General features: G+C 41.4%; 1 protein-coding gene across 4 annotated transcripts in view; it reads right to left on the bottom strand.

Annotated features, from left to right (window-relative positions):
• Nucleotides 1-19,031: 19,031 nt before the first annotated feature.
• The window catches only part of SATB1 (SATB homeobox 1), a 75,966-nt gene continuing 67,715 nt past the window's right edge, over nt 19,032-27,282 (bottom strand). Inside the window, exons 11-14 of one of the 4 annotated variants that reach the window (XR_003253972.1) lie at nt 23,981-24,184; nt 23,367-23,462; nt 21,351-21,538; nt 20,644-20,727 (exon numbers count right to left, since the gene is read on the bottom strand). Coding sequence is in view for 3 of the 4 variants with exons in the window: in XM_026068608.1 (XP_025924393.1) it covers nt 20,260-20,727; nt 23,367-23,462; nt 23,981-24,184 (768 nt within the window). In the remaining variant the exon portion in view is untranslated. Of the gene's footprint in view, nt 20,728-21,350; nt 21,539-23,366; nt 23,463-23,980; nt 24,185-27,282 lie in introns of all 4 variants that reach the window. The other 3 variants (XM_026068608.1, XM_026068609.1, XM_026068610.1) reach the window with 3 other exon arrangements.

The raw sequence follows: 27,282 nt of genomic DNA, 5'->3' as shown, positions 1-27,282 counted from the left end.
CAACATTTGTACAAGAAAATCTGCATATTCAGTATAAAACAGCAGTCATTTTTATTGGTAGTTAGATGTTCTGCTTATCCATACTCACCATTTTTGTCTGTTTTATTAAAAGCCAATCACAGAAATTGAACACCTCAATTCGAGCAGCTGTAGTGAAAAAACATAGGGGAAGAAAAGAGTGCGTGCTGAGGGCTCTGAAGTTTAAATACTTAAAAACAAGACCTCATCTTCTGTTTCGTTACAGTAAATGGGAACTTGATCAGCAATTTGGGGAATAAAGTCATTAAGAAACCTGATGTTACACATCCAGTTTTGAAAAGCCTGTTCTATGTAATTTTTATGATACATTATTTTCTTTGAATTTCAGATGTGTTGACTGCCTTATGAAAGAAATATTTTCTTAGAAATACATCTAAATGGAGAATAAAAAAATGTGTTTTTAGCCAAGACCAGACTTTGTAAAAGTAACTATACTCCTAAGTAGCAGAAGTCTAAAAGGGCAGTGTAGAAAGTTACTACAATAAACTCAGTTGCAAAGTTTCAATCGAACAACATGGAATTTAGTACATGAAAAGCAAATCCTTTACCTATTATTTATTATGACAATAACATCTAGCTCATAACATCTCACATAGCAACTGTATCAAGAAAGTCTTCATCTGGAGTGAGAGGTGCATCATCACGTGTGCTGGAGCAAAACTTGCTATACTTGCACCTTCCTGAAATTGCTTATAGCCATGACACTTACTATCCTGCTGTTTACTCACATTTAAGATTAAGAAATTATTCATTGTTTAATACAGCATGTAATGCCTCCCCTAGAAAACACCTCCTCTGTGCAAACATACAATGTATTTATTATGAATGAAACTCATTAATAAGTAGTGCAATCAATATTTGAGCTCTTGCAAATATCAAATGCTAGAGGTTGCTGTTCGGTGGCTGTTCGTCTTAATGTCAGGATTTAGAGAACAGGTTGTACTTCAGCAGAGGTATCAATTTCCATAAGTCAGAATCAGAAGTCATGTCACGTGTTTTGCCATCTATCTACTAAATCTTTCATCTGTCTCTTGCATGCATACATGCATATTGCAGTCACTAGCCATGGCTGCAATACTTACTGGCTTCACTTTTACATGAGTGCCCCCTGCCACCGTGCTTATGCCCAAACCATGAAGCTGGTTTTCAAATGATTCCCCGTTAGGTTACCTTATACGGGGGTAGGTTTCCTCATTCTTAGACTCTTATTGGCATACATGCTTCATTACATGCAAGGCACTTCTGTCTAGTCTGACTCCAAAAAACGTAGAAAACAGGTTGAAAATGAAAGTAGCACTGATCAAATTCTTTGGTGCAAGCCTCTGTTTGTTCTCTTGATGGCTGCTTTCCTGGCTGCACTCTTCTGTTGCGCACTCAGTGCCGGGACGTTGTACGGGTACCTCCAGGCAGACTCCGACCCAGCGAGCAAGCAGGGCTATAATGGGAGAGGTGGGCGAAGCAGGTTCGACTAAATCTGTAGGCATGGGGAAATGAACACCCTGACTGAGCTATGGGTAAGGTATGGGATTTAGCATAACGCGACTGACTCCCTTTGAACCACCTCAAGCCCTCTCCGAATGCACGATGCCTCCGCAGACACAGGCAGCGCTGGGGACTGCCAGACCGTGGCTGCTCTTCGCCGGCCACTGCGCAGGTCTCGTTGCTGGCTGCTCGCCTGCTGCCAGACAGTAAGCGGCCTCTGTGGCGAGCAGAGCTGCACCTTCCCTCCCTCCGTCCCTGCTTCCCGTCCCACAGAAGGGGAAGAGGCAGCAGTGGGAGCCTCCGGTTCGCTGTGAAGACCTGCTGCAACTTGACTTCCTCCAAAGGCTTCTGGTAGTCTTTTTTTTCTGGTGCAAACTTTCAGGAAGCAATACTGGTTGAAATAAATAAGCCATATACTTTGCAGGTTTTTTTCTAAATTCAGATCTCTTCACTGTAGCACGACAAGAAATACTGAATTCAGTGCAAAATGTGTTCAGCTGCTTTTTGTTGTTTCTTGCCTTTCTCCTGAGTGGTCTTTAGAATTTGGTTAAGGTCCTTTTGGGGACCCTAAGAGTTTCCCTTTTGCAACTTCTTAACCTTTCTAGGCTCAAATTTCTCTTCTTGATCATGACATTATTTACATTTGTTCCTTTTTTGCCCTTTATCCTTACAGCAGTTCTTTTAAAATGCTTGTTTCACATCTCTTGTCTTTGTTTTCTTTTCTGAGTGAAGAAAATCCACTGCACCAAATCTTACTCGACAAAAAGCTGGGCTGGAGCCATCCTATTATTTTTTAGGGCTGGTCTGTTCCGATTATTTATTTTATTCAGTTTATGAGCAGTGTAATGCCTGACCCATTCACAGGCAGACATCCAGGCATCAGGCTTCCTAGCCTCACTACCAGTAAATATAGGAATACAGTAAAAGCTAAGAATGCAGCAAGATCAAGAGTGTAAACAGAGTTCAAAATGTCAAACTGAACTCATTAGCTGTATGAAAAACAGATAACCCAAACCACCGCAGCAGTATATATGCATGCAATTTAACTCTGTTACACTAATATTTTTAAATGTCATTGTGGCACTTTCTAAGCTGAAATTTCAGTTTTTTATTCTGGGGCTGTTAAGCAATAAAATTCCTATTTGTTCCTATAGGAAACATCGTTACAGATTTCACTGGCTCATTTTCTGCTGTGTGGATACCTCATAGTGCGGCCACAGATTTGGAAACCTCCTTTCCCCCCCTTTATTTTTTCAACAGCCTATGTAAATCAGTGTCATTCCATCTAAATCAGTGGAGCTATATTGATTTACACAGGCTGAGGCACCAGCTGAAGACAGTCATAAATTTTGTAGTGTTTTTTGACTTCAGACTTGCTCCTTTTTCAAGGATATGTGTGATGAGATCTCTCATGTAGCCCATGGAGGAGAGCACTATGCCTTTGCTTTTGAGAAGCTGTGTAGGTTTGTGCTACATATAACTCCTAGAGGTGTTTTTAACTGTCCTTGATTGTTCTTCCACTAAGTCGGCAGTTAAGCATAGCTCTGAAGAGACACAGATTTTCTTTTCTTTCTGACTATATTTTTGTGTGATTTTTTTTGTGAATACTGACATCCTTAATGCATAACATATTAATTGGATGAATACCACTTCAAGCAGTGCATATCTGAACTTAATTTTTAAGGAGGAATAGTCTCCTCTCTTTAGCATCACAGAAAGCTTATACACAGAAAAAGGAACAGTTATCTGCTGAACTGTATCAGTGTCCTCTGATATAGCCATCTTTAAAGCACTCCTTTGGGTAACAGTACTAATTAAATCCTGCAATGCTTATTCAGTCTTCTGTCTATAAAAACTCCCACTGATGGGATCTGAGAGTCCTCTGAAAAGCAAGGCTAACTTTATTTATGTGTATAGATATGGATTCAGATGCCTACCATTACAGAGTCTGTTGGAAAATGTTGGCCGCCATGCTCAAGGACCACAGAACTTCAGAGATGAACTGAAAATCCAGTAGGGTCTTTTTCAACCTCCCACCAGTATAAAGGTGTAAAGAAAAATATGTTCTATACTGCTGGGTAGAATTTGTTTCCTTCAAGGAAAAAAAAAACCCAAATATTGAAATGATAGAAAACAGAATCAACAGTGACTGATTCCATGATACAGAAGGAATTTATGGGACATGAGTTCAAGGTAATGCACAATTACAAGAAGAAACTTTCAACTATTCATATGTAATGCTCTGTTCTAAAACATTTGTAACTACTCTGGAGAAAAGCTCTACACAGAGCCATAAATACCAGGAAGAGTGGTTTGTTGAAATACTATTTTGATAGAAAAAACACAGAAAAATTAATTATACTATAATGTGATTTGGTCTTATTGTATATGCATGTTATAAGTCCTTAAAATTTTGTCACGGTTGGGTGAATGGTACAAGACACAATTGTGGTTCTTCTGTTAGCTATGGTATGATATAGAGATGCCTTGTTCTGTGAAGATTTGTGATTTGAGCAATGGAGCTTTTTTCCGTACTGAAGTAGATCTCATTGTTAGGAAGTGTTTTGTGATATTCTGCCTGGATCTAACCAGATTTTGGGGGTGAGTCCTATATTTTTCATTATTGTAGACATGCCAGGCCATTGTGAATGTGACCTTCTTCAAAATGTCATAGCAATTCTACTTCACCTTGTCAGATCCTGGCACCATAGTTTCTAAAAATCCTATGTAAAGTCAGTAGGATTGTGACTCCTAAGATCCAGCTTTTCAAAGCTGCATGTTTACATTTTGATGATTTGGACTTCTAGTTCCTGAATGTTAAGCGTCTAAATCCCTTTGGCCTTGCAAAGATAAGAGGACTGAAGAGGGATGGGAATGGTTTCTGTATAGCACTTGGAAGAATATCTGGTAGTTCATTTTTGCCTGTTCATCCAGCTGCTCAGCCATTTACCATCCTAATAAGTCTAAGTAGGCAACCTTCTGTTTCCCCAAGGAGTCTAGATTGCCTGTGGCTACGTGGATTGGTCTCTAATAGACAAAATACTCTATGTGCAGAGGAGGTCCTGCTGGTACATTGACATTTGCTTGGGGAGGGGAGTTTGCCATCTCCTCAGCTGTTTTGCAGGCAATTTCTGTCTCTCAGAAACGTCCCTTCTGGGAAGGCCGTGGCTCCTGCACGTTAGATCCCACCTCCTGCAGAGGTAACTGCTCTCCCCTTTCCGGCCACGCAGGCACTGCCCTGCATGGGGACATGGGGGCCCTGCACCCCAGGGTGGCTTCAGGGAGGTCTTGTGGCTCCCAGGCATCACCCCGGAAGCTGCTTGGCATGCAGTGTGCCTGCTGCACTTGGCAGCCTGGGGCTTCATGGCTGATCAGCGTGTGCTGGAGCACAGACAATGCAGTTTAGAGTGGAACTGACCCCCAAGCGTCCCTTTTTGGAAAAAAGCAAGGGTCAGATTAAATAAGTCTCCAGACTGTGGTGGCGAGGCTGGAAGGTCACTGTATTTTTGCTCCAGGTGGCCCCTGGCACCATGGGGGCCAGCTGGGAGGCTGCCTGTGGAGACAGGCAAGGTGAGTGCCGGCTTTGGCAAGCCCCGGGCCACCGGCCCCCTGGCCACGCTGCCCCCCGGCCACGGCCCCCGGCCCCTCAGGGCTCCCAGGTGGCCTGGCACCTGGTGGGGAAGCCCACGCGCCCCTCTCGGGCTGGCCAAGGCTGCGCCTCCCGGACCACGGCCATTTTTCTGATGTCAGCTACTCTCAATTTGACATTAATACCTCAGGCAATTAGTGCTTTCACAAATGAGTTGTGAATGGCAGTTATAAACTGATTTTAACAACTGGAGCATGCTGCCACTAGGAAATGAAAGCAAGCTTTTCAACAGCAGTATTTTAATGAATAGAAAAGAGAAACAGACTACCTGCTGCTGAGTGGGTTGCATTGTGTTTTAAAGGAAGTAAGAGTTTTGTTGCATTTTTCTGCCTTTTTTTTTTTTTTTTCCTTGACAGTGGAAGATCAATTCTTCTGGCTGGACACAACACAGGAGAGAAACTCTCAGGTTTGTAATTCCCTCAAGCAGGCAGTGAGCTTGCAAAGCAATTATGGGCTTCTGTGGATTAGGATAAATAACCTCTCTGAACTACAATGTAGCTACATACGGAACCAAAGTATATCCTACAGCAATCTCTTTGCTGTGCTTTGGTCTAGCTTGAACCTGCCAAAGACTGACTCGATATACAACTTTCTCATAAGCCTAGCAATAAGTGAAATATTTATGAAATTTCCAAACAACTAAAACAATGCATGTTCTTCCTCACTTCTAAGGCACGAGGAAGTTCAGTGGTGCTCTCTTTTTTTCTCTTGGGGGGAGGTCCAAGCAGACACTGTATTTTTAGCATGATACTGTGTTCTCGTGAGCTTGCAGAAAGAGCTGGAGCTGTTTCTGGGGATGGCAGGGGATGTGATGAGAACAAAGCAACAGAACATGAAGAATTCCTTTTCCCACTGAAAATTTGAAGGAATTTTAGGAAAACACAAGGAAGTCTCAATATTTCTAGGAAGATCCTAAGGCACGCAACTGACTGAGGAGCCACTTGGATCTTGGTGACGGATGGGTACACAGATGTCATACACTTCACTCCTCTTTACCCATGCATCCGTCATGACATTATTCTTATTCTTTGGCACAGAAAGAGATATACTAATATCCTCTCTCAGACCTTTGAATCTCAGCAGTAGAGATACTAGGAAGAAACAGATCCTGTGCTTCAGCAGTGTTCAAGGGTTCCTGGCCTCCAATTTTTGAGATAAGGAAACAGGAAAGCTGAAAGGGAGTGAACAGGGAGAAGCAGAGTGCTCCTTAATCCACAGCCTTTCTCCCAGCATCAGACTCAGCCCGTGACTGGAGCAGCTGGGGATGCACAGGAGTCCCACTGCTGGACCAGGATGCTTCAGCTGAGCCCTGGCCCACTTACTGTCACTAAAGGAACCACAATGCTTTAAATGAGACATGACTTAGCCATTACTTTCTGGTTACAGTCCAAATGAGTAATCACATTTTATACAGGTTGCACACTCTTCAGGGAGCGGTTTGATCTATACTTAGGATACTCACTATTAATAATGGGGACCTTTGCAGCAGTAGGTGATAACTCATTAACATTCTTCCCAGGACCTTCTATGTTTAGATGTTATGTTGATAATGCTGTCTTCTGGTACAAGTGCTCAGAAATAAAACTCTAATATAATCGTCAAATTAGCTGCAGAATAATAAGCTTCATTACAGCTAGCCAGCTACTCCAACCTTCTGCTTTTATCAATGAATTAAAAGCTCTTCATCTGCAGTTATTACTGTAATGGCAGCAATGCTGAATAGTTGAGAAGGCGATTTTGCTGCGATAAGCATGGTCCCCCACAGGCTCTGTGGTTCAGTAGCATGCATCCCTAGCCATGGGATTGTTCTCTGTAATCAAAGATTTCATTTAAAAATAAAACTACATTACATCCAGTGCGCCTGTAAAGGAAGCTTTTAAAATAGTCCTCCAGTGTAGGACAGCGTCAGGATGTCAGTCTGAGTCTGCAGGCAGATGGAAATTACCAAGGCTAATTCAGTCACTGTGTTCCTACCTGTGTTTTGTGCAGGGCACAATGTGAAAACATTCAGGTCCCTGTCCAAAGAGTAACCTTAACAGCTGAATGTTTAGAGAAACTCTTGGTACTTTTGGATTTCCCAATGGATCTTTATTGCGCTCTGGGTCTTTATTGTTGCTAGTGTCCTTTTCTTAGGTATTTGTATTAGGTAAAAAGATTATAGATTTTAATTCTCCTGCCTGAGATTTAGAGATCTTTATGCTGATACTTTCCTTCCGTGATGAATTTCCCATGTCAGTTGCTAGAACTCTACCTGGCATTTTTAAAGGGGTATGGCTAAGCAGATGAAGACAAATGCATTATGAAAAACAGCTTGAAAAATATTCTGAAAAATCATTTGAAAGTAGCTGTCAGCTAAACATCTGATTGGATATCCCTACTGATGTCAGCAGAAGTTACCCAGGCCTTACATCTCCCAGGGTCCTAATTACAACTTTGTCCGTCTTGAAAGAGATCGTGTCGGTCACTCCCTGGCATTGGTGATGATACCTTCTCAGGTGGAAAGTCCTTTGAAGGGTGGTCACTGAACACAAGGACACCAGGGCCATTGGCTGGGAGTGGTGGTAGACTGGACAGAGAGAGAGAAGTGCCTGGATGCCCAGGGCTGAGAAACTCTAATGGGATGAAGAAGGCTGGAGAAACTTCTCCCGTATTTCTACTGGAGAAACCTCTCCTGCTGAGGGCAATGGGAGTAGTGACATGTCATTGTGCTGGCTATTCTTAAGAGTTAGGAAACATTTGTGAGAGGTGGGAGGAGAAGGTAAGCTAAGCAGGGGACAAGAGAGAGGTGTAATGTTGAAGCAGGACTGCAGTTCCCTCTCCCCACTGAAACTTCTCGCAGGTGTAAAAGAAATCACTAAGCAGTGTAATAGCATACTAAGTAAACTACTGTATGAGATCTCTTTTTCAGTGGAGGAATTTCTCTTAAAAACTTGGTTCTCCCATGCAATATCCAGTAAATCTCTTAATATTTTTGCTAGTCTTCTCCCCCTTCTTTCCCTTTAACTCTTCGTAAAGTATGCCTGCATGGGATGTTAGATGAGGCACTGGAAACAGCCTGTGTTAGCTATGTGCAAGTTAATACCCCTTGCTGGCACAGATAAAGGGATGGTGTGAAGGTGGAGATGAATATCCATCAGAGGCTCTTTGGCTACATTGCAGTTCAGAAGAAGTTGTATGTACTCATCTGTTCAAAATTTAAAACTGTGAAAAAGCCATCCTTTCAACATCTAGAAAGGCCTCTTTCTTTTTTGGAGGTTTTTGTCTTGTTAGTTCCCTTCTGCAAGGATAAGCATATGCCCTGAGAGCACCCTACGGAGGTAAGAAGTTGAAGATTTTTACAAAGACCTTAAATCTTTTTTTTACATGAAAAATATTAAAGCAATCTCAGCCTGAGTCTTGATGGCTTCTGAATGCCCAAGACATGACTACACAGCTCAGTATCTGGAAAAGAATAGTCTTTTTTTGTACTGAAAAGTGTATTTCTGAAATAAATGTTTTTGCTGAATTTGATTTTGTGTGTTTGTGAGAAAAAAAGCATCATTTTCCAATGAAAAAGTTCATCTGCTCTGTAAGAATGCTTGAAGAAGCTTTTTTGAGTTTGCATGACTTTTTTTGTGCATGTATTTTAAAATGTCAGTTCAAAAATTAAATGCAATTTTGAATCTCTTCCAGACTTTCCATGTGAAAACAACATTTTTCTAATAAAACAATTATTTTTCCTCTCACATTTTTTCAGGAGAAAATGTGGGTTTTTTTGTTTTTTTTTTTGTTTTTTTTTTCTGGTCAGCTTTAATAATGATTAATACCAGATATCTCCTTATACTAAGTCTTTTTTGGTACATGCCACAGATAGCATGTATGCTATATGTTGGCTACAAAAATAACCAGTCCAATCCAGGCAGCATTAGCCTTTGCAGGTGCTTATGGAAGGCAGGAGGGGAAGCGTTGTGCTCCTCGGACAACTCAGCTGCTCATTGCCAAGGAGCTGGTGCAGAGGGGGCTTGGCGTCTCCAACTAGCCAAACTTCTCCGCAGGTGAATCAGTAACACTGTTGAAGTGCCAACATTTGTGGGCTTCCAGGTTTTTGGTGGCCTTCCTGGTCACTGATATCCTTGCTGGATGGAGGCCAGCTATTTTCATCCAGGCCAGGGCAATAATTTTCCAAGGGATGGTCCATCCAAGATCCAGTTAATGTCTACTGCATTAAAACTCCTTCAAGGATTTTTTTGTTCAGCTTTATTGGGGCTGAATGTTGGTTTGATTTCTGTTGCACATCCGTCTCTGTGTAAAGATGAGGCAGGACTATTTCTGCGCCAGGAGAGGCCCATCATTGCAGGAGACAAGAGAACAAACATTCTCACAGTATAATCAATCTTATACAGCAGATGGATACAGTAATTAGAGCAAAAACAATTTTGCCAAGAATATTAACATTTCAACAGTTTATCAGAAAGGGGGTGTTGACACCGGTCAATAATTTTCTGATTATTGCAAAAACATATTAAGTTGTTGACTATTTTGTGCAAAATAGGACAGACTAATTTTGACCTCCTGACCTTGTTTACAGCAATGGGAGGTAGCATTACCACCAAAATCTTTTTTAAACAAACAAACAAGCAAACGTGTTTTCCCATGATTTGAAGGTATCATAGGCCATAAAGATGTACAAGGTTTCCAAAGAGCATATTTATTTATATTTTACTCAATCTCATGATACTTGGGTGCACGTTGCAAAAAATTAGACAACTATTGCCAACAGTTAGCACAAGTCAAGCCTACCCATTCCTCCCCCTCTTCCTATGTGTGGATGAGATAAACATCATGCCTATGAGCCCAAAAGAAATAATAATAATAAAAAAGAACTTAGAGGAATACAAGTTCATCAAAGTTTAAAGTACTGCCTTCACTGGGGAGGAAATAGCTTCTATTTAGTTCCCACCAGCTGGCAAATCTTTCTGAGATGTAGGAGGAAATACTGGAATAAAATGAGTATAGATGAGGGGTAGGATATTTTACTGCCATTACTATATATTTCAGTTGTCCATTTGTCTTATATTTCCTTTTTTCCCCCCATCTTACCTTATCATTTATTCCAGATCAGGGCAACCCTTTTCATTCACATGTTTTATCCCTTGTGCTGTTCCTCACTTGTCTTTGTTGTTACTCCTCTTGTGCATTTTCACCATTGGGTGCATCATTAATGCGTGCACTTCTACACAAACCTAGCAGATCCTTACGCTGCGCTGAAGGACCCTCTCATCTGCCTGCTAAAAGGACTCCCTCCACTGTGCAGCTAGGTGCCTTGATCTAACTTCAGATTACATAGCTGGATGCAAACATTTCAGAGAAGTCTACACAAATCCCCTGAAACAATTTCCTGCCCCTACAGCTTGCAATTGTTCATGTTCAGGTCCTGTGAAAGGTTGGGGGCTGGGGGGGAGGATTATGAATTCACTTTGTTTCTTGCTTTCCATTAATGAATCACACAATTCAGGCTCTGGCAGAGCCCAGGAAGGAGAAAACAGCAAAAAGAGGGAATTTTCTCAATGTCAGTACCCAAACCCTGAAAGCATTGAAGTGGGTAAAGACCCATGCATCCAGACAGGAAAGCTGCATATCCTGTGGGTTGCAAATAACTTCTTGCTAGTAATGATAACGCTTCAAGCTCTGACTCCATAGCCCTAAACTATGGCAGTACAGACTGTCTAATACTGAGGAGCAGTGCTTGCAAAACCAGAGAGGTGTGGGTTAGTATGGCCTTAAATCACATTTGTTTAGCTCCAGGTGAAGTGCCAGATGAAGATGAGGCCAATTCTTGTCATAAATCAGAGCAACACAAAGACTTTCAAGTTATTCTTGGCTGTCCATGACCTCTCTGGGACCACAGCAAAACCTAGGACTCAGAAGGCTGAGCTAATGTGCTGGCCACAAACATTTTTTGCCCTCAAACTATCTTATCCTTGGGAACTGGTGTGAAGTGGTACAAGCCAGCAGCCATGAGTGTGTCTTGGAAAGGGTGGAGGGTGGTATCACATTGTTTGATCCCCCTCAGTAGAATAACTAATTATTTATGACATGCAGCACATTTGCTCCTCTGTTTTACTTTTTAATGTTATTCCAAGGGGGTTGGTGAAGCTGTGCTCCAAGACAGCAGTAAAGCTCAGGAGCAATTCTGAGAGATCTTGCCATAGACCTTCAGCAGATAAATTGGAAGCCAGAAGTTGTAGGATCTCAAGTCTGAGACTGCTACAGGTATCCTTAGATTGTAGGAGTATCTGTCCCAATGTCAGATATTGTGTGGAAAGAAGCATTCCTGGGTATTGCTCTGTCCTCTTTTATACAATAAAATGACTTTTGTGTTTTGGAAACTGTCTTTCCTTCAATAGATGCTGCAGCTCTGGAGACTGGTCTCTCCCTGCTTGATTTAGCTTCTAGCTGAATAAATGCTGCATCAAGAGTATGTCAAAAGGAGCATCTGACCAGCTTCCCTCAGCAAGAGCGTGTGAACTGGGATAACCAGAGAGATGCTGTACACTCATGGTAGGCAGTCTCCAGGGCCTATGGATCTACGTTTCTTTAACAACAAGCTGAGGTGCCAGAACCAACACCCAGAAAAAGCTTTCCTGTCTTGTCTTGCTTCTCTTACTCATTTGCTGGCTGCGTGCATGGTAGAGCAGCCCCCAGGCTACTCTAAATCTGTCCAAACTGGGTGGGAACTGGCTCTGGGGTTTCCCCAGATTTCTTAAGTCACATGTGTTGAAGCCTTTACTGTGAACTCTTGATAAGAAAGTAGCTTTTTCCTCTTACCCTAGCAACAAAGTCGGAGACCATCAGGAGAGCTGCTCAGCAGCTGCAGTAGGGAAAGGGCAGCTGCTACTCAGGGCTCTTGCAGCTGCTCCAGGCTGGACCCGGTGGGTTAAAAGTCTGGACTTAAAAGTCTTTGTGAGAATAATTGTACCATTCCTTAGCTGTCTGGCAGTGGTTGTAATCAGCAGCTGATGTACTGATTAAACAGGGGAGACAATGGGTAAGTGGATAGACTTATATTTGCAAAAACACGAATATGCAAAATTGAAGCTAAATCACTGGAAATCTGATCCTTTTAATCTTTAAAGGTCCAGAGTGTGGAACAAAGATCAAGCAGTGAAGGCCATGACAGGAGAGTAAGTGCCCAAAGGGCCTGAAACAGGCTGAGTTTTGGCCTTCAAAGTTTGTGTAAAGCATCTCTCAAATAAAGGTGGAAAGAAGCAGGGCAATATAGAGCCAAGCCCTAGGGCAGCCTGTAGCAGATGTTGCTCACTCTGGAGCAGGGCTCCACAGGACACGATGCCAGCCTGAGGGTCTGCCTGCACAGGAATGATACATTGGATTAGCCTATTCGCCCTAGCTTCAGGAATGAGCTGGAGTAAACATGAAATGCAATCAAATTGCTTTGATCTGCTTTTTTTGCCCAACAGTGTGCTTGAAAGCGGTGGCACACTCGCATGAGGCTCAGCACTAAGCGTAGGTGCCCTCGGCTGCAGTGTCCTGCTGGCCAACGTGTTGCTCCCTCTGAGTACAGTGCGGAAAGCCCAGTGGCAGTTAGAGGCGTTTTTGAGACTTGGGATCAAACTAATACATTTCCGTGATTCTTCTGGGCATTCCATAATGGCCCCTAAATAGCTTGTGAGCAAAATCTCGTGAGGAGATGGTGCAAATAAGTATTTTCTCTTTTTTCCAGTCATCCTGGAAGCCCTCACTTGCCTTTCCCCAGTGTGAACCTTTTCAGTGGGCTTTTGAACAAAAGAAAGGAATAGGTCGCTTAGACCTGAATGACAGTGGGATGTGCACAGGGCAGACTGAAAGAAAAGTGGCACCAGATGATAAAATATGGTCCGGTTATGTAGGCAAACAGGGTCAAAGAAGTTATACCTTACTCTCTCTTCAGTTAGAGCATGGCTGTAAATAGTGAATGCACTGGTACCGTGACAATGGCCAAGTGGTTTGGGTGTAGATTTTTATACCGGTGTATGTGGGAGGCAATGTTTTGTAAGTAATTAGGTGCCCTACTCCTTGATGAGGGTCAGGTCGGTTGATTTAAAAGATGCTTATGAACGAGATGATAGGTAATAAAGTGCACCAAGTGCATTTAGAGTACCTGACCAAGAGTGCACTGCAAATTTCAGACCACTCAAACTCATCTCACTTGTGGCTATGGAGCTCTTAAAGCAACCGTGCCCCTGGCTGGGTACTGGATACTGTTCACATGGATACCAAAAGTGGGTTACAGAAGAGAAACAGTGTGGGGTAATCTCCACGTTGTCAGGCAGTGCCAGGTGGAACACAGTCCTTGACCTCTTTGCAAGTAGGTCAGATTAACCCTTTGCTTTCATAAATCTTTTGAACTTTTTTGAAAGTTTTGTATTTTTGGTATCAGGAGAGGTGTGTACTAGTGAAGTTGATGGTTTAAATGTGTGGAATACTGCTCCTTTTTGCTGGATTTTAACCTGCTAGCCGATAATCTTGAACACTGCCTCTAGTTCTTGTGTTACAAGAAATTCTGAATTTTCTTTCTGTATTCACTTTCCTCATACCACTCATGACTCTTGTTAAAAAAGCAATGTACTACTGCCTTTTTGCCAGTCTTCTCTATTTATTCTTTCCTTTGAAACAACTCCATAGCTCTGGCCATTCTTACCACACTGTGGTCTATACCTATATCCAGTATCTGAAACAGTGCATCTCACTTAGTTTTTCCTAACGGTTAACTCAAATCCTTCAATTTAAACGCATTGCTTTGTGTCCTACTTTGTACAGACAGAAGATTTTTTGCAATTCTCCAGTCATCTCTAGGCATGACTGCCCCTAATCATTTTGTATCCAGATATTTCCTCTCCTGTCCCTCCTCCTTTTCTTTCTCCTTCTGTCTCTCAGCTGGCATTAAATCCCTATTAGACTGGGAATATAGCTTTGTGCCTGCTAAGGAAAGCCAAGAACAACACCTGTACTTATTTCCCAGTACTAGTTGTCATGCTGATAATGATAAAGCATCACTTTTCCTACACTTTTGAAAGGACATTCTCATCTACCCTTCCCCTTCATGGTTTGCTCTGAGGTAAGATGTTTTCCAAATTGCTTTTCCCACATAAAAACGTTGGTGAGTGGGGGGGCGAAGGGCTGTGTTTAAGTTGAGGATGGGCAAGTAAAGGACAGATAAGCCATTGCGGAGGATGTTACATGTAGGGGAGCCCCTGGAGATGGGGCAAGCAGGGATGCAGAGCTGTGGGCAGTGCTGCTATCTATCAGTGCTCTGTGTCTTGCTTTAATGCAGATATGGAAGGGCAACAACGGTTGTAAGGCTGGTCTTGCAAAGCCTGCTTATTTTGTAGCATGCATGACAAACAGAGCACTCTTTGCTTTAAATTCTGTTGTGGAAGAAAACCCACTGCAAAGTTAGTAGGATTCTGCATGAATTTTTCTGACCCTGACAATTTCAAATCATTGTGAATAATGCTTTAAGATGGCTATAACAGCCTGAAATAGCTCTCAGAAGCCTGCTTGGGGCAACTTATTTGCCCCAAAACTGAGCATGTTTATACAACTATGTGAGACAACAGATGTAATGTTTTTTCTACTCTCTTACACTATGACAAACATCTGGGCCACACAACACATTTGAATTTTTTAACTCCTGTGGCACATCTGGTCTGCGGAGGAGCTGGGCTGTAGGAGACAGCTCGGAAAAATGGATTTGAGGCTGCAAATATGCTGCTGGTGGTGGGATGTGCTCCTGCAGAAAAATGAGATTTTTTTACAGCTTGAACATTGCTTTGTGGATCATGTGGGTAGGGAAGTAACCTGGAAAGAGAGTCCTAACTTCACCTCACATGGTAGCTGTTGGTCCGCAGCTGAAAACAAAAACCCTGAGTGCCCAGTGTGGTGGGATGGTACCAGAGCACACACTGCTAGGGGACCTCTTTTGCCCTGGACAGCTGAGGAGGCTTTTGTGTTATCCTGGATCTTGCCTGCCAAGGGAAATCCCATGATTATAGATCATTGTACATGTGGGGTCAAGAAAATTTTCTATATGGTCTTGAAGTATTCCTGGGTGTCACTCAGCTTGTAAAAAGAGCATGTTCCTCCATGTGAGGGTCAGTTTTGGGACCCTCAGTGATGCTCCTGTCCTTTTCTGTCCTTTGAGCACCTCAGCTGGAGCCCTTCCTCTTTCCTTTTCCTGACTCCTCTCTGGAACCATGGATCCTCTCCTCCATCAGATCAGAAACGACCTGCATCTTGGTGAATTTGCTCCTGACAAAAGGCCCTTTCTTCCCAAAGTAGCTGGTTCTAGCAGTTCTGCGGGGCTCATGGTTTAAATGTCAACTATAAAAGGTAAGTGTCACTAGGTATATTCAGTCCTTGCTGCCTCATACCAAACCGGGGCACATCTGCCTGAGCGCTCGCATGTGAGTGGTCGAGAGGGCGTTTAGGCCAGATGACCCAGAGCAGGAAGGGCATGTCAGCCAGGCTGACACAAAACGATGCCGTGCGGGAGCGCGAGTGGCCTGCCAGAAGTGGGGCCGGCGAGAAGGCTTCCCCATGACCCCCAAGGCAAACAGGCTGGCTGCCATGTAATGCTAGTCCTGCTCCAAGGAGGATCACTTATTGCGGTTTGAGTTATTGGCTCATTTGTTGTAGGAAAAGGCTGTGTGGACGTGAGGCACTGTAAGAAGAACAAACTAAAATTACATCTGTGTGCAAAAAAGGGCCTGGGAGCATATTTATAACCCTGCTTTGCCGTGGGACTGTTACTCAAAGCACAATATAAATCATTATGTAAAATCAGAAAACCTTTGGTCTCTGCAGTATACCTGACATGAAACCACATGCTCAATAAGTTAAGCAGAAATGCTAATACTTGATGCTCAAGCAGACCTTTTGTGGTATCAAATCTACAGTGGCTGTTCTCAATGTATGGGGCATTTGCTTTGGCAAACGGACCTGGCAGCAGTATTTGCTGCTTTCCCAGTGAACCAAAATACTGACTCACAATGTCGCTGTTTAAATCATTTGGGAGAACCTTCCCTTCCTTCCCCATTGGCTGCACCTTCCACACTTAGAGAAAAAATGAAGCAGAATAATTTACTTTAAAACTTGGATATTTTTTTCTGCATCACCTGACCGTTTAAAGCAGCTATATGAAACACAAACTTAGAAATCTTGTACTGCAGGGTAGGGAGCCTTTATAATGGTAAGTGTGTGTGACTGGGGCTTCAGACTGTCCAGGGCCATGGCCTTCTGGGAATCTGGGCCCTCTGTGATTGTATTTCAGACTTGGAAAACACATGCTGGAGTTACGTGCTTTACCATGTATGCATAAATCTTGTCACTTACATATAGATTAATGGGAACCAGCATGGAGTAAAAATATTCCACTTTTTATGGTATGCACCATAAAACATGGTAAATACTTCCAGTTTATAGGAAGAGCTAAGTCTTGCCATCCCCACCCAGCACTCAGTTCCCTCTTTTTTAGGCATTTGGCTTTCTTCACAGCTTACATTTTGTTCACAGTTTTAGTAACAGTATTCTTTCCACATACTTTCCTAGGTATATGTAAAACCTTCTTTCCATGCACTCTCCTAAGCCCCCAGTAAAGTCCTGCTAGCCGGTGAGTTCTACTAATAACTCCCCAACTAAAAGTATTTTGTTGTCTCAGTTTGTGTCACATTTAGAAAGATCCTTCTTCTTTGTTATAAAAGTCCAGTCTCATTTCTTAATTTTTGCAGAAATTGAGAGTCATTTTATGAGATTATACCAGATGGTAAGAAAAAGGAACACAAAAGGACATAAGGTATTTTCCAGGTAGACTATCTGGTCCATGAGTCAAGGTGACATATGTTTGTAGTAGCCTAACTCCTTATGGTAAATCTCTTGCGTCCTCATAATGTTGGGATCTTAAATACCTATCTCACCTTTGAAAATGCTGCTAAGGATCTAAAAAAGTTACTATGGGTCATTTAAGCCAAGGTAAAAGACTGTGCTTGTAGCCTGCCCACTAGACATAAAAATGCACTCGTTCAAACCTGGTTGCAGGTAATATGTGACTGCAGAGGCTGAGCTACTTGAAAGAAAACCTCAGCAAGGCTAGCAGAAGGAAAAACAAAGATAATGGAAAAGAAACAGCTATAGTAACCATCTGCAAGCCCACATGGCCTCTACATCAGCGTCCATAAAACTTAAAAGCATAAAAGAAAAGGAAATTGCTTTCAAAATAGCAAAGACAATTTTATAAACATTTCTGTAGTATTTGGTCTTCTGCTTTTATAGGGTGTTGTACTTGTTGCCCTGTTTCTGGCATTAGAAATGCTGCATGACTTAGCTTTCAGGGTGGAGAGAAGTTTATTCCAGGAAATTCTTCCCTTTCTTTTCTTTTCTACCCTGCTTGTCAGAGCATGTGCACACACATGAGGTTAAACCAGTGCATTTTTTTCTTAAGCAGCCCTATCACAATGGTTGCTTGGCACTTCAGCCAGTGATACTGCCCTTCACATCAAATTAACTTGCATGGCCTGGGCCAGGGCTGGTCCTGACACACAGCTGTGAACGGGGATCCCGCCTAATACCAAGCAGCCGCGCGAAAGAATGATCCCATCCGAGATAAGTGAAGGGCTCCAGTGGTAACACAGGGGACTCCCTGGCCTCGGCTTTGGGTGCAACCAGTGCAACCTTGTGCAACCGGTGCAGTTTTTGGCTATCAATAGCTTTATAGCTATTACAACCCCCTTAGGCAAGAATGCAGTCTGACTGTCCTTTCTGCGCACTGCATTGCCAGATTACACTGCCTCTCCCTCCCAAGGCTTGTTTCCCTCCCAGAGTGGCAGAAAGGCTCTTTTCTGGGCTAGTTTTAAGCCAGACTGGATCCCAGGCCCGAATGCCAGGGCAGCCCCCGTGCAGCCCTACGAGTGCCCGAGGGGTGCAGTGCCTGGGAGTGGGGGGCTGCTGAGCGCACCCAACGGGCGCTGGGACAAGGGGCCCTGCAGCTCGGGGCAATTTTAAATGCACAGAGTGAACACCAGTTTTGCTACCTACTATGGAGCTTCTTAAAGAATTTAATAGAGCTAAAAAGAGACATTTTCTGGAACCTAAGCATCACTTGTGCCTTTGAAACTCATCCTGATGGCACTTTGCACACTTTTAGTCATTTTAGAATGAGGGCACTAAATTTGAATCTAATGTTAAAAGCGGAGTCACAGTGGGTTTCAGTTTTTTCTCCCCTCAGCAAAGACAACAAGTGTATACTTCACAACTTTCAGCCGTAGTGTTCTCCCTAGCCTAGACATGAGTTTTGCATAAATTCAGAGCTCACCAATTATTATGGCTTTATCAATAACCTTATTAGTGATCATTAAAAATAATCTTGCTCAGAAGGGGACTGCTGTATGCAAAGCCCATCTTTCCTATTTACTTTGTGACTATTAATGCTTTTTTTTAATGTTTATACATTAGTGTAAGGAATAGTGTTAGCACAATTCTAGTGTAAAATAAAACCAGCTGTATCCATTATAAGTGCATTACTGCCAGGAACTGTAAATATGTTTATGCCTGATAGCAGGATATTATTGAGTCAAAAGGCTATCTCTGTTGGGCAGGCAAGTTTTTAAACCAAGAAAAGACAGGTTATGATCTTCATAAGCAAACTGTGTTTCTTTTTGAAGTATGTTATCTAAATTCAAATTTTAAGAAGGTCATTAAAAAAAATCTGTTTGTGATTTTAAAAGAGAACAATTGAAATGTCATCTTCAAAGTGGTGGCAAGAAGGTACAATGTGCACTAAGAAGTTATTCCTCCCAGATACACACATACGCAGACAAACCCTGCCATATCATACCATACAAACAATTTTAATTGTGTAGTTACAGTCAATAACCACTCCTAGTCAGAACATTTCTGCATAAAGAAAATTGTGATACACTTATAAAAACAGCCAGCTGTAACAAAATAACTGGTGTTTTCATAGCAATAAACTCATAAAAAAGAAATACACCTTTATACAGAAAATTTATACAGCTGTAGCTTTAAAATTGATTGTAAACCAAAGGAAGACACATTGCAAACATCAATTATTTTCACATTAATTGCATAAGTTTCTAAGGTGATCTATTAGTTTTATTTACCTAAGCTTATTTGCATGATAGTAAAAATTGCATACAACAATAAGAGTGAAGCTTATAGTATGAATTGCTTGGATAACATAGAGCACTTTTTATAGGCAACTGTGTAAAGCACATTTTCTCTATTTAAAACTTTTAAGACACTTTGTTTTACTGCCCATCAAAATACATTTATAAATAGAAAAAAAAATCAGTATGATAACAAGAGAAGCAATATTACATTTAACGGAAACTTCCAAAAAAATTAATTACAACATGATGCTGCAGGTTCTACAAATAAATAATGAGGACTAAATTGTGTTTCACATTTTCTTTTTCATTTTCTTTAAAACCTTGTAACAATGAGAATGGAAAAAAAAATACAGTGACCTTTATTTCCAAAAGAAAACAAATCTGAATTACGGCAGTGCCATATAATACAAGGCATTTGTTGGCATATGTTATCTTTAAACTGCATTCCACAGTCTATAGTTCTTTTGTAACATACAATAGAACAAGAGTAACAAACTCTTATTTTATTTTTTTAAATAAATGTGAGTTTCCAAAGATCAAGTGTGGAGTGCTACAGTAATAATTAAAAAACAAGAACAAAACAGAAACAAAAAACAGTAAATCACAGAAGTTGTAATGCTTGTCTGAAGGCTCCAGAATCAAAATCACTGGTATCATGCTTATTGGGTACACTCACAGTGTATCCAGTGAACACAAATTAATATCAAACAATCCTCAATGCTTCATCTGTTGCTGCGAAGCAGTTTGTAAAACAGAGTAAAACATCTAGTGCAGTCTGCATTATCCTCTTTTCAACTTTTGTGCAAGTTTTGGAAGATTCATTGGCCAAACAATGAATAATAAAGGTTTTTGACAGAACGCAAGATGGAATTCTCATTTCATTAGTAAATACCAGTGGCACTGTTGAATGAAAATAATACTTTTAGATCAGTCTTTCAATTCAGCATTAATCTCTGTGTTCCCTTCTACTGATAACTCTTCTTCTAGTTTAACTGAAAAAAGCGTGTTTGCATTTTTGTCTTGGATGCTGTCTTCTAAATCCTTGAGCAGCTCTTCCTCCTTGTATTCTGCCACATCCACCTCCAAACCAGAATTGTCCTTCAGCTTCCCATGGTGCTTGAGATAATATCGCTGGTTCTGAAAGAACTTGATAATGGTGTACTTGGGTAGGTCAAGCTGAGCGGAGAGAGTCTGGATTGCTTCTTCGTCTGGATACAGGCCTACATCTTGTATGAAACTCTGTAGGATCCCGAGGGCTTCAACAGAAATCTTTGTTCGCGGTCGGGGTTTCTGACGATTTTCATCCTCAGATTCAGCTGGTGATGCTACTGTCGGTTGCCTTGGGGGTAGTCTGGGACCTGGTTGCTGTTGCTGCTGTTGTTGCTGTTGCTGTTGCTGCAAAAGACAAAGCACATCATTTTTCATACACGTAATCTTGTTCGTTTTTTGTGTCACCAAGCAAATCCAGAGAAAAAATTGCAAAGCTACAAACAAAGGCTAAGTTAAAAAAAAAAGAGAGAGAAAAAGAAAAAGAACTCATTATTGCTGGTACTAAGGAGAACCAGAATCAAAATATGAATTAGTAACCCCCTGCATACCTCGCATGTGTCTGTATGTGTGTAAACAGAGACTCAGGATAAAGGGAAGTGGGATACAGACAGAGAGGTGGAACTGTCAGTCTTTGTCTAACTGAAAATGCAGATGATGTGATATCAGTGTGGTTTAGCTAACAAATTTTAATGAACATGCTCCATGAGTCAAGTGCAGACAAGAAAAAATGCTAAGTAGGTGACATAGTATAGGATTAACTTGACCAGCTTAGCCAGAACTGTAGCAAGGGCAAAGTGAGAAAAGTGCCAGATGAGGGCAAACACACAGGAGCTCTGCCAGCAGCAGCAGCTGCTGCCCAAAAACAAGGGCTGCAAATCTCTAGCAATGGTTAGACTAAGGAATTGGGGGGAACGGGGAGTAGGGGAGCATTTTAGCTAAGTGCTAAAATATCCCACTACTGATCTGACCTTAGCATGCACTGAAGTCTTGTCAAACTTGCAAATATTACGACAGAATGCGTTAGCTGGAAGTGTCTAACGTCATGCTGTTAAAGCCAGTCTCGACAAGGACAAAGAGATCTGGAGGTAGGAATTCTTTATTTCCAGTTCTGGCTCTGACCCATCTTGCCTGTGGTCTCGGAGAGTGTCTGTCTTGCCTGTGTTCAAGTAACCCAACATATAAACAGGGAACAAACATATTTACCTGCTTCAGTGTTTGTGCTGGGGATTATTTAGTTAATATTTATAAAGCACTAAGATGAAAAGCTCTAAATAAGTTGCACTATTCTTATTAGAAGGGAACATGCTGCATTCCAAAAATTCAAGCAATAAAAATGAGCCAGTATGCACATCAGAAGAATAAGATAAAGCAAATCATGATGTAAATAATTAACAATAGCTTAAAATGAAGTTTTGCAAGCATGGATTCAGAAATATTCTTAAAAGGTGAGGCACTGAGCYCTAGGGACAGAAATGTTTTTCTCATCCACCACTGGAGTACGTTATAAGATCATGTTTAAAATCAAAAGTAAATTTATCAGCAACTGTTTTTGTTGACAATTCTTTTGCTTTACAGCACAGGAAGCACTGGTTAGTAAGATATTTTGGATCAGCAAATTTCTCGTCATATGGTACAAACCACCAGTTATTATTAAAAAACAACAGCAGCAAAACAAGCAGTTGCTATCACTAGATTTCATTTCCCTTTGCGAGTCTCCCCTTGACAGTTTTGTGTGTGTCAGTCAGTAGCTGTTCCCAAGCTTCCACTTGCAGCCCACTTGCAGACCCTAAATAGCGCAAAATATTGCATGAACAGTGTAAATATTGGATGAACTGTATTTCTGCCCAGTTTGCAGTGCCACTTGTAGTTGCGGAGACTTCACATAGGTCTCAACAAGCACTTTAGGAGCCACTGCTCTGACTGATCTTATTATTATAAAATCAGACACAAATGCTGGTGGAATTAGGGCTCTTGTCTCATCCTTATTCACATACATTCATGTTTTATGGTCTGTGAGCAGTCCCATTCAAGCAATCCCAAAGAGACTCAAGACTCTACTCTCAGCACATAAAATTCTTACAAGACTGGAGGCTTTGTACATACAGTTTGAAAACTTGTGTCTTAACTACATATTTATGCATCTACAACAATTACAGTGTAGAAGAGCATAGACAAAACTCAGGTCCAATCTCCCAATCCTTACTCTTACAAGTCATATTAAGAGATTACAATGCAACTGCTTATGTGAATAATATTTGCAAGATCAAACACACAACTTATCAACAAGGCAAGAAAATCTAGGTAAGTGGCATAGTGGTAGAATGTTTATACTGCACGTAAGCCTCTCCTTTTATCCACTTAAGAAGTGATTTTATTAAAAACATTGTACATTTTCAAACAAGTGCTGTTTTATTACTTAATATAGATCTTTCTCTCTCTTTTTGCTAAATCAAACAGCAAGTTTCCAGGCTTTCACAATTATTTTAGTACTTGATATCCTAAGGGATTGTCTTATTCAGTTTGCTTTATCTTTAATATACACTCATGTTGTTTCTGGTTGCTAGATAACTCTATCCTTCCTAGCTTTGTAAATATTTTTCTATATAAGTAATGCAAGTGATATCCTAGGTCTTGGCTGAAGTTGGGAACTCTGAAAAGCATGGGTAATTTTTGCCTTTTAAGAGGGAGCCGATAAAAGGCTGACCTCAGATCTTTAACGGGAAGGGTTTAAAGAGTCTTGGGCTCGGAGAGACAGCAGTCCATGCTGCTGAGCCACCCTACGCTACCAAAAATAACAGCCAGCCATGCTCCGGGGTTTGTGGGCCACCTCGCTCGTACATGCGGTTACTGCRCGAGCGGAGAGGTCGCACATCCCCGAACGACAAGGCCCTGCCGCAGCTGCGCTGGGATATAAGGCATGGTGTGGAGCAGGTCCTGCAAGCCTTCATTTCTCTCCCTGACCCGTTGAACTCGTGCCAGCTCACCTGCGGAGCAGCACCCAGCCACGGTCCAGTGGTCAGCAGGCCTGGTAAGAAAGCGCCTCTATGCTCTCCTTTCCCAAGGGTGGTGGGAGAGGGGGTCTAAAGGAAAAACAAACAAACATTGACTCATCCCACGTCTCAGCTGGGGTTAAAATAGGATGAGGATTCAGGCTGGATCCCCTTCCCTTCGCTCCTACCTGAGGTGAACCACCACTGTCGAGGGTTTTTGACTGTACTTAAGGTTTTGGATGACAGCACAACAATTTCCTCCCACTTTTTTGGTAAATTTGAAAAACAACACCAAGTACTTCTGTCTTTCAATCCTGACGTCTGTCTAGCTATGGACAGCTAACACCGGCGACTGCTCCTTCACCAGCAAACAGGTGCACACAAGCCATCGTATCTACGCAAGCTTAAAAAACCCAAATCGAAACAAAGATGTGGGTGGTCACCCGCTCTCCTTTCAATCCTGGTGGTGGACGGCAGCGCACTGTTATCTCTCGCTAGGAGGAGACCTGTATTTAGTCTGGCCAGAAGGAAAGAAACACTAATTTCCTTTGCTACGTTTAAAGCTTTATTTACTTAGTGCTCTGCTGGATTGGCCAAGGTAAACTAACCTGAATCTGTTCTGCTGGAACATGGATAATGTGGGAAGGCCTGTCACCATGGTGATGAACTGCATTGCTTTCTTGTTCATAAATGGCATCTCGTTCAGGCTGAGGAAGACTGAGGAACCTTCGGATCATGGAGAGATTCTCCCAGAGGGTCCTGTTCTCTGGTGAGGGATCTTCTTTCCAACGCAACAGCTCACAGAGCCACCCCTTGAAGATAACACCAGCAAAATATTAGTTTCCCTCACTTCACGAGGGGCAAAGGAGGGCGAAACGTGTACTTTAGCAATGCTGCATTCTCGCACACTCTCCCCTGGTTACAAATGACTTTCTCTTTCAATGTGGGGTTTAAAGCAAACATCGATACACCAAGAGGCTGCCACGTTATTTCAGACTCCTGCAAAACGTGAGCCTTTGAGAAAGCATGTTTTTTGTTGGTTCCACACAGTAGCTGTGTAGTTTGTTTAGAAACACACCTATTGATCAAGGCAGAATCCCTTATATGCTCCAATTTTCTTTTGCCTGTTTTCTTTTATGTAAGCCTACATCCATCTGAGAGCGTTAACACTGTGTTTCAGTAGCTGGTAGGCTGTCTTCTGGGCATTTTTTAAAATCATGGCACTACAGTTTTTCTTACTCAAAATAAGAAACTACTTCAAATATCTGCCTTGACTGTAGAGCAGCCTACTGTAAAACATGAGAGAGGAGCTCCCTAATGTCCTTTTAAAAGAAAGGAATCTTTTGACTAGATGCTGAAAAGTAATATCTTCTTCCTATCTGCTATGAGTAGAGGCGCCTCTGCAGGTGAACTTATTTCATGTGATAGATGTTTATCTGTTTCAGGATTTTTCTCATAGATCATGAAAAAAACCCAGTCTCACAGTTTTATGTATGCTACGAGGGTTTCGGGGGTTGGCAAGGTATACGCAGGTTTCTGGGCTGCCCTTTACACCATTTCCAGAAGACAGCCCAGCAAGCTGCCTGAGAGTGCACCTCCTCGAATGCAGACGGGGTTTGGGGAAACAGGCGACGAGGTGGCCAAAAGCGCACTCTGCAAGAACTGCAGCCGTTGCTAATTCGCCTCTAAAACAGACATACAAAATTCATCTTGGCAATTGAACAATTGTTTTCTTATGTCTTTGTAAAATTTAATTGAGGATTTTTTCCTAATTTTGTACCGGTAGATTTAAAAGAATAGTGCAAACACAGTAGCTAGGACAGTGTGCATCAGCAGCAATTTTTTGGTATATTAAAATTTAGAAACATAAAATATTACATGTATACATCATGTATACTTCTTTTCTTAGCTTCAAGGATCTGTTTTCAAAACTATGTTCATGCAATTTTATTTCTTAATGCTGTAGGAAAGATAATGTGACATTTTATTGAATCAACAAATAATATAAATGTACAGAAGCTTTTAGATCCTTTTTATATGCAGTGGTAGTTTAAAAATGGTTTATCCAGACTAGTTCTATTACTAGATACAATAGATACATAGATACAATAGAGATATAATACGTATTTTCTTGAAGACATTCATATCTTTAGCTAGCAGTTAATAAATGCAGTGTAAAAATATCAGCATAACAGGAAGAGGTGAAAGTAAACAAATAATCTTAATTCATTCATATTGTATAAGAAAATATTTAGTGAGGTGTGCATAAAAATTTAAAATATATGCTCTTGGATATAAGTGGAAAACGGAGCAAATGACATAGGAGAAAATGCCCCTGAAAAACAGAAATAATCAAAATGACAAATGTTAGAGAGACGGTGGTAGTAGAGTTGAGAAAGCAAAAATGTAAAGGGGGCCCGAATCGGCTGATGCTCAGTAGGCGTGCTAGCGAGGGAAGAGAGCTGCAGCGAGACGGGGCAGAATGGGGCTCTGGGGCGACTCCTTGTTCAGCAGGGTGCTAACGGCAGACAACAGGCATTGTCCTGCAAGGGCACCGTGGCTTGGCAAGCTCATTAGGAAACGTGGCCAAATGCCTTCAAACACGCAGGATGTCCTAGCTAGAACTGCACTTCCTACTTTTAAAACAGTAGCAAGGATGATTGAATTCTCCCTCTCCATAAGATGTCGTGGGCTATGCGAGCAGGTTAAGGTACGGGCTATCCCTGCACCTAACAGAATTGACACGTGGCTCTCGCCGTTCTCTGCCCCTGTGCTTTCATGGGAAAAAGGCAGGATCATGCTGAACGGTAGTACTACTTTTCTGCAACAGGTTAGAAGAGGTGCAATCGAAAGCATAGGGGAGGAAGGGAAGAAGAAGGTGAATAGAATCAAACCAAAATCTTTTAATTAAAATACAGTTATGAAAACTTTAATTCAAAAAAACTTCCACCCAACCCCAAAGCATAGCAACTGTCCTTTGGGTGTCTGGAGTCTGCACTGTTTCACATTAGGTCCTCTTTCTAATGCTGGTAAAACAGAAAGCAAAGCTGACTATCACAGCAGTTCAGTGAAAGTAAAAAATGGTCAGAGACAACCTGTCCCCTTCCATTACAGCTTTCTAAGGTATATGTATAGACTTAAAAAGAAATTACACCATCCGTTCAGAAGCTGCACATATTCTGTCTGGTGACCATRTGCATCACAGATGTTCTTTGGAAAAGACAGTAGAAACTCTTTTTAAATGTCCAGTAATAATAATAATTCCTAAGCAATCACATTTTATGCTGATTAAACATGTATTTCACAACAACAGCTTTTATTAACTAAGAAATTCCTCCCTGCTATATTGTCTTTTCTGTGTTTCTATGCTTACTAGACTGGTCTTTATTTTTATTAATTTCTGATAACTAATATTACATTTCCAGTAGTTTGCTATTAACCTTTGCACTGAAATAATACTTCTAATTCTTTATCTAAAAATAATTTGGTGAATTGTAAGCTGAAGTGTGCCTCTGCTAGCCTTTCACGGAAACAGTGATTCTGAGATACCAAAATCAGATGCTTCTGATGCAGTATATAGAATAGAGTGAAATGCTAACAAAATGTCTCTTTTCCACTGTATTCTTCACATTTCTAAAGAAGTAGATCTATATTCTCGTGAAATGCATGCTGAGCAACATGGAAACAACCAACTGAATTTTTCTAAAATTACAAGGATTGAAACAATTTTTTGGTCTTCATTAATTATTTCTGAATATATTTATAAAAGCTGATTTCACAAGTAGTCTCAGAAGAGACGATAAATGGGCAGTAACAGCAGCTATAAAGTTTAATTTTCTCAGGGACCAAAAACTTCGTGCCAGTATGATTCCTTTTGGTCAAAAAAAAAAAAAGAAAAAAAAAAAAAAAA

Source organism: Apteryx rowi, unplaced genomic scaffold (assembly GCF_003343035.1).
Source record: "Apteryx rowi isolate R43461 unplaced genomic scaffold, aptRow1 scaffold_277, whole genome shotgun sequence".
Classification (NCBI taxonomy): domain Eukaryota; kingdom Metazoa; phylum Chordata; class Aves; order Apterygiformes; family Apterygidae; genus Apteryx; species Apteryx rowi.
This window is presented reverse-complemented; position numbering and strand designations above follow the sequence as displayed.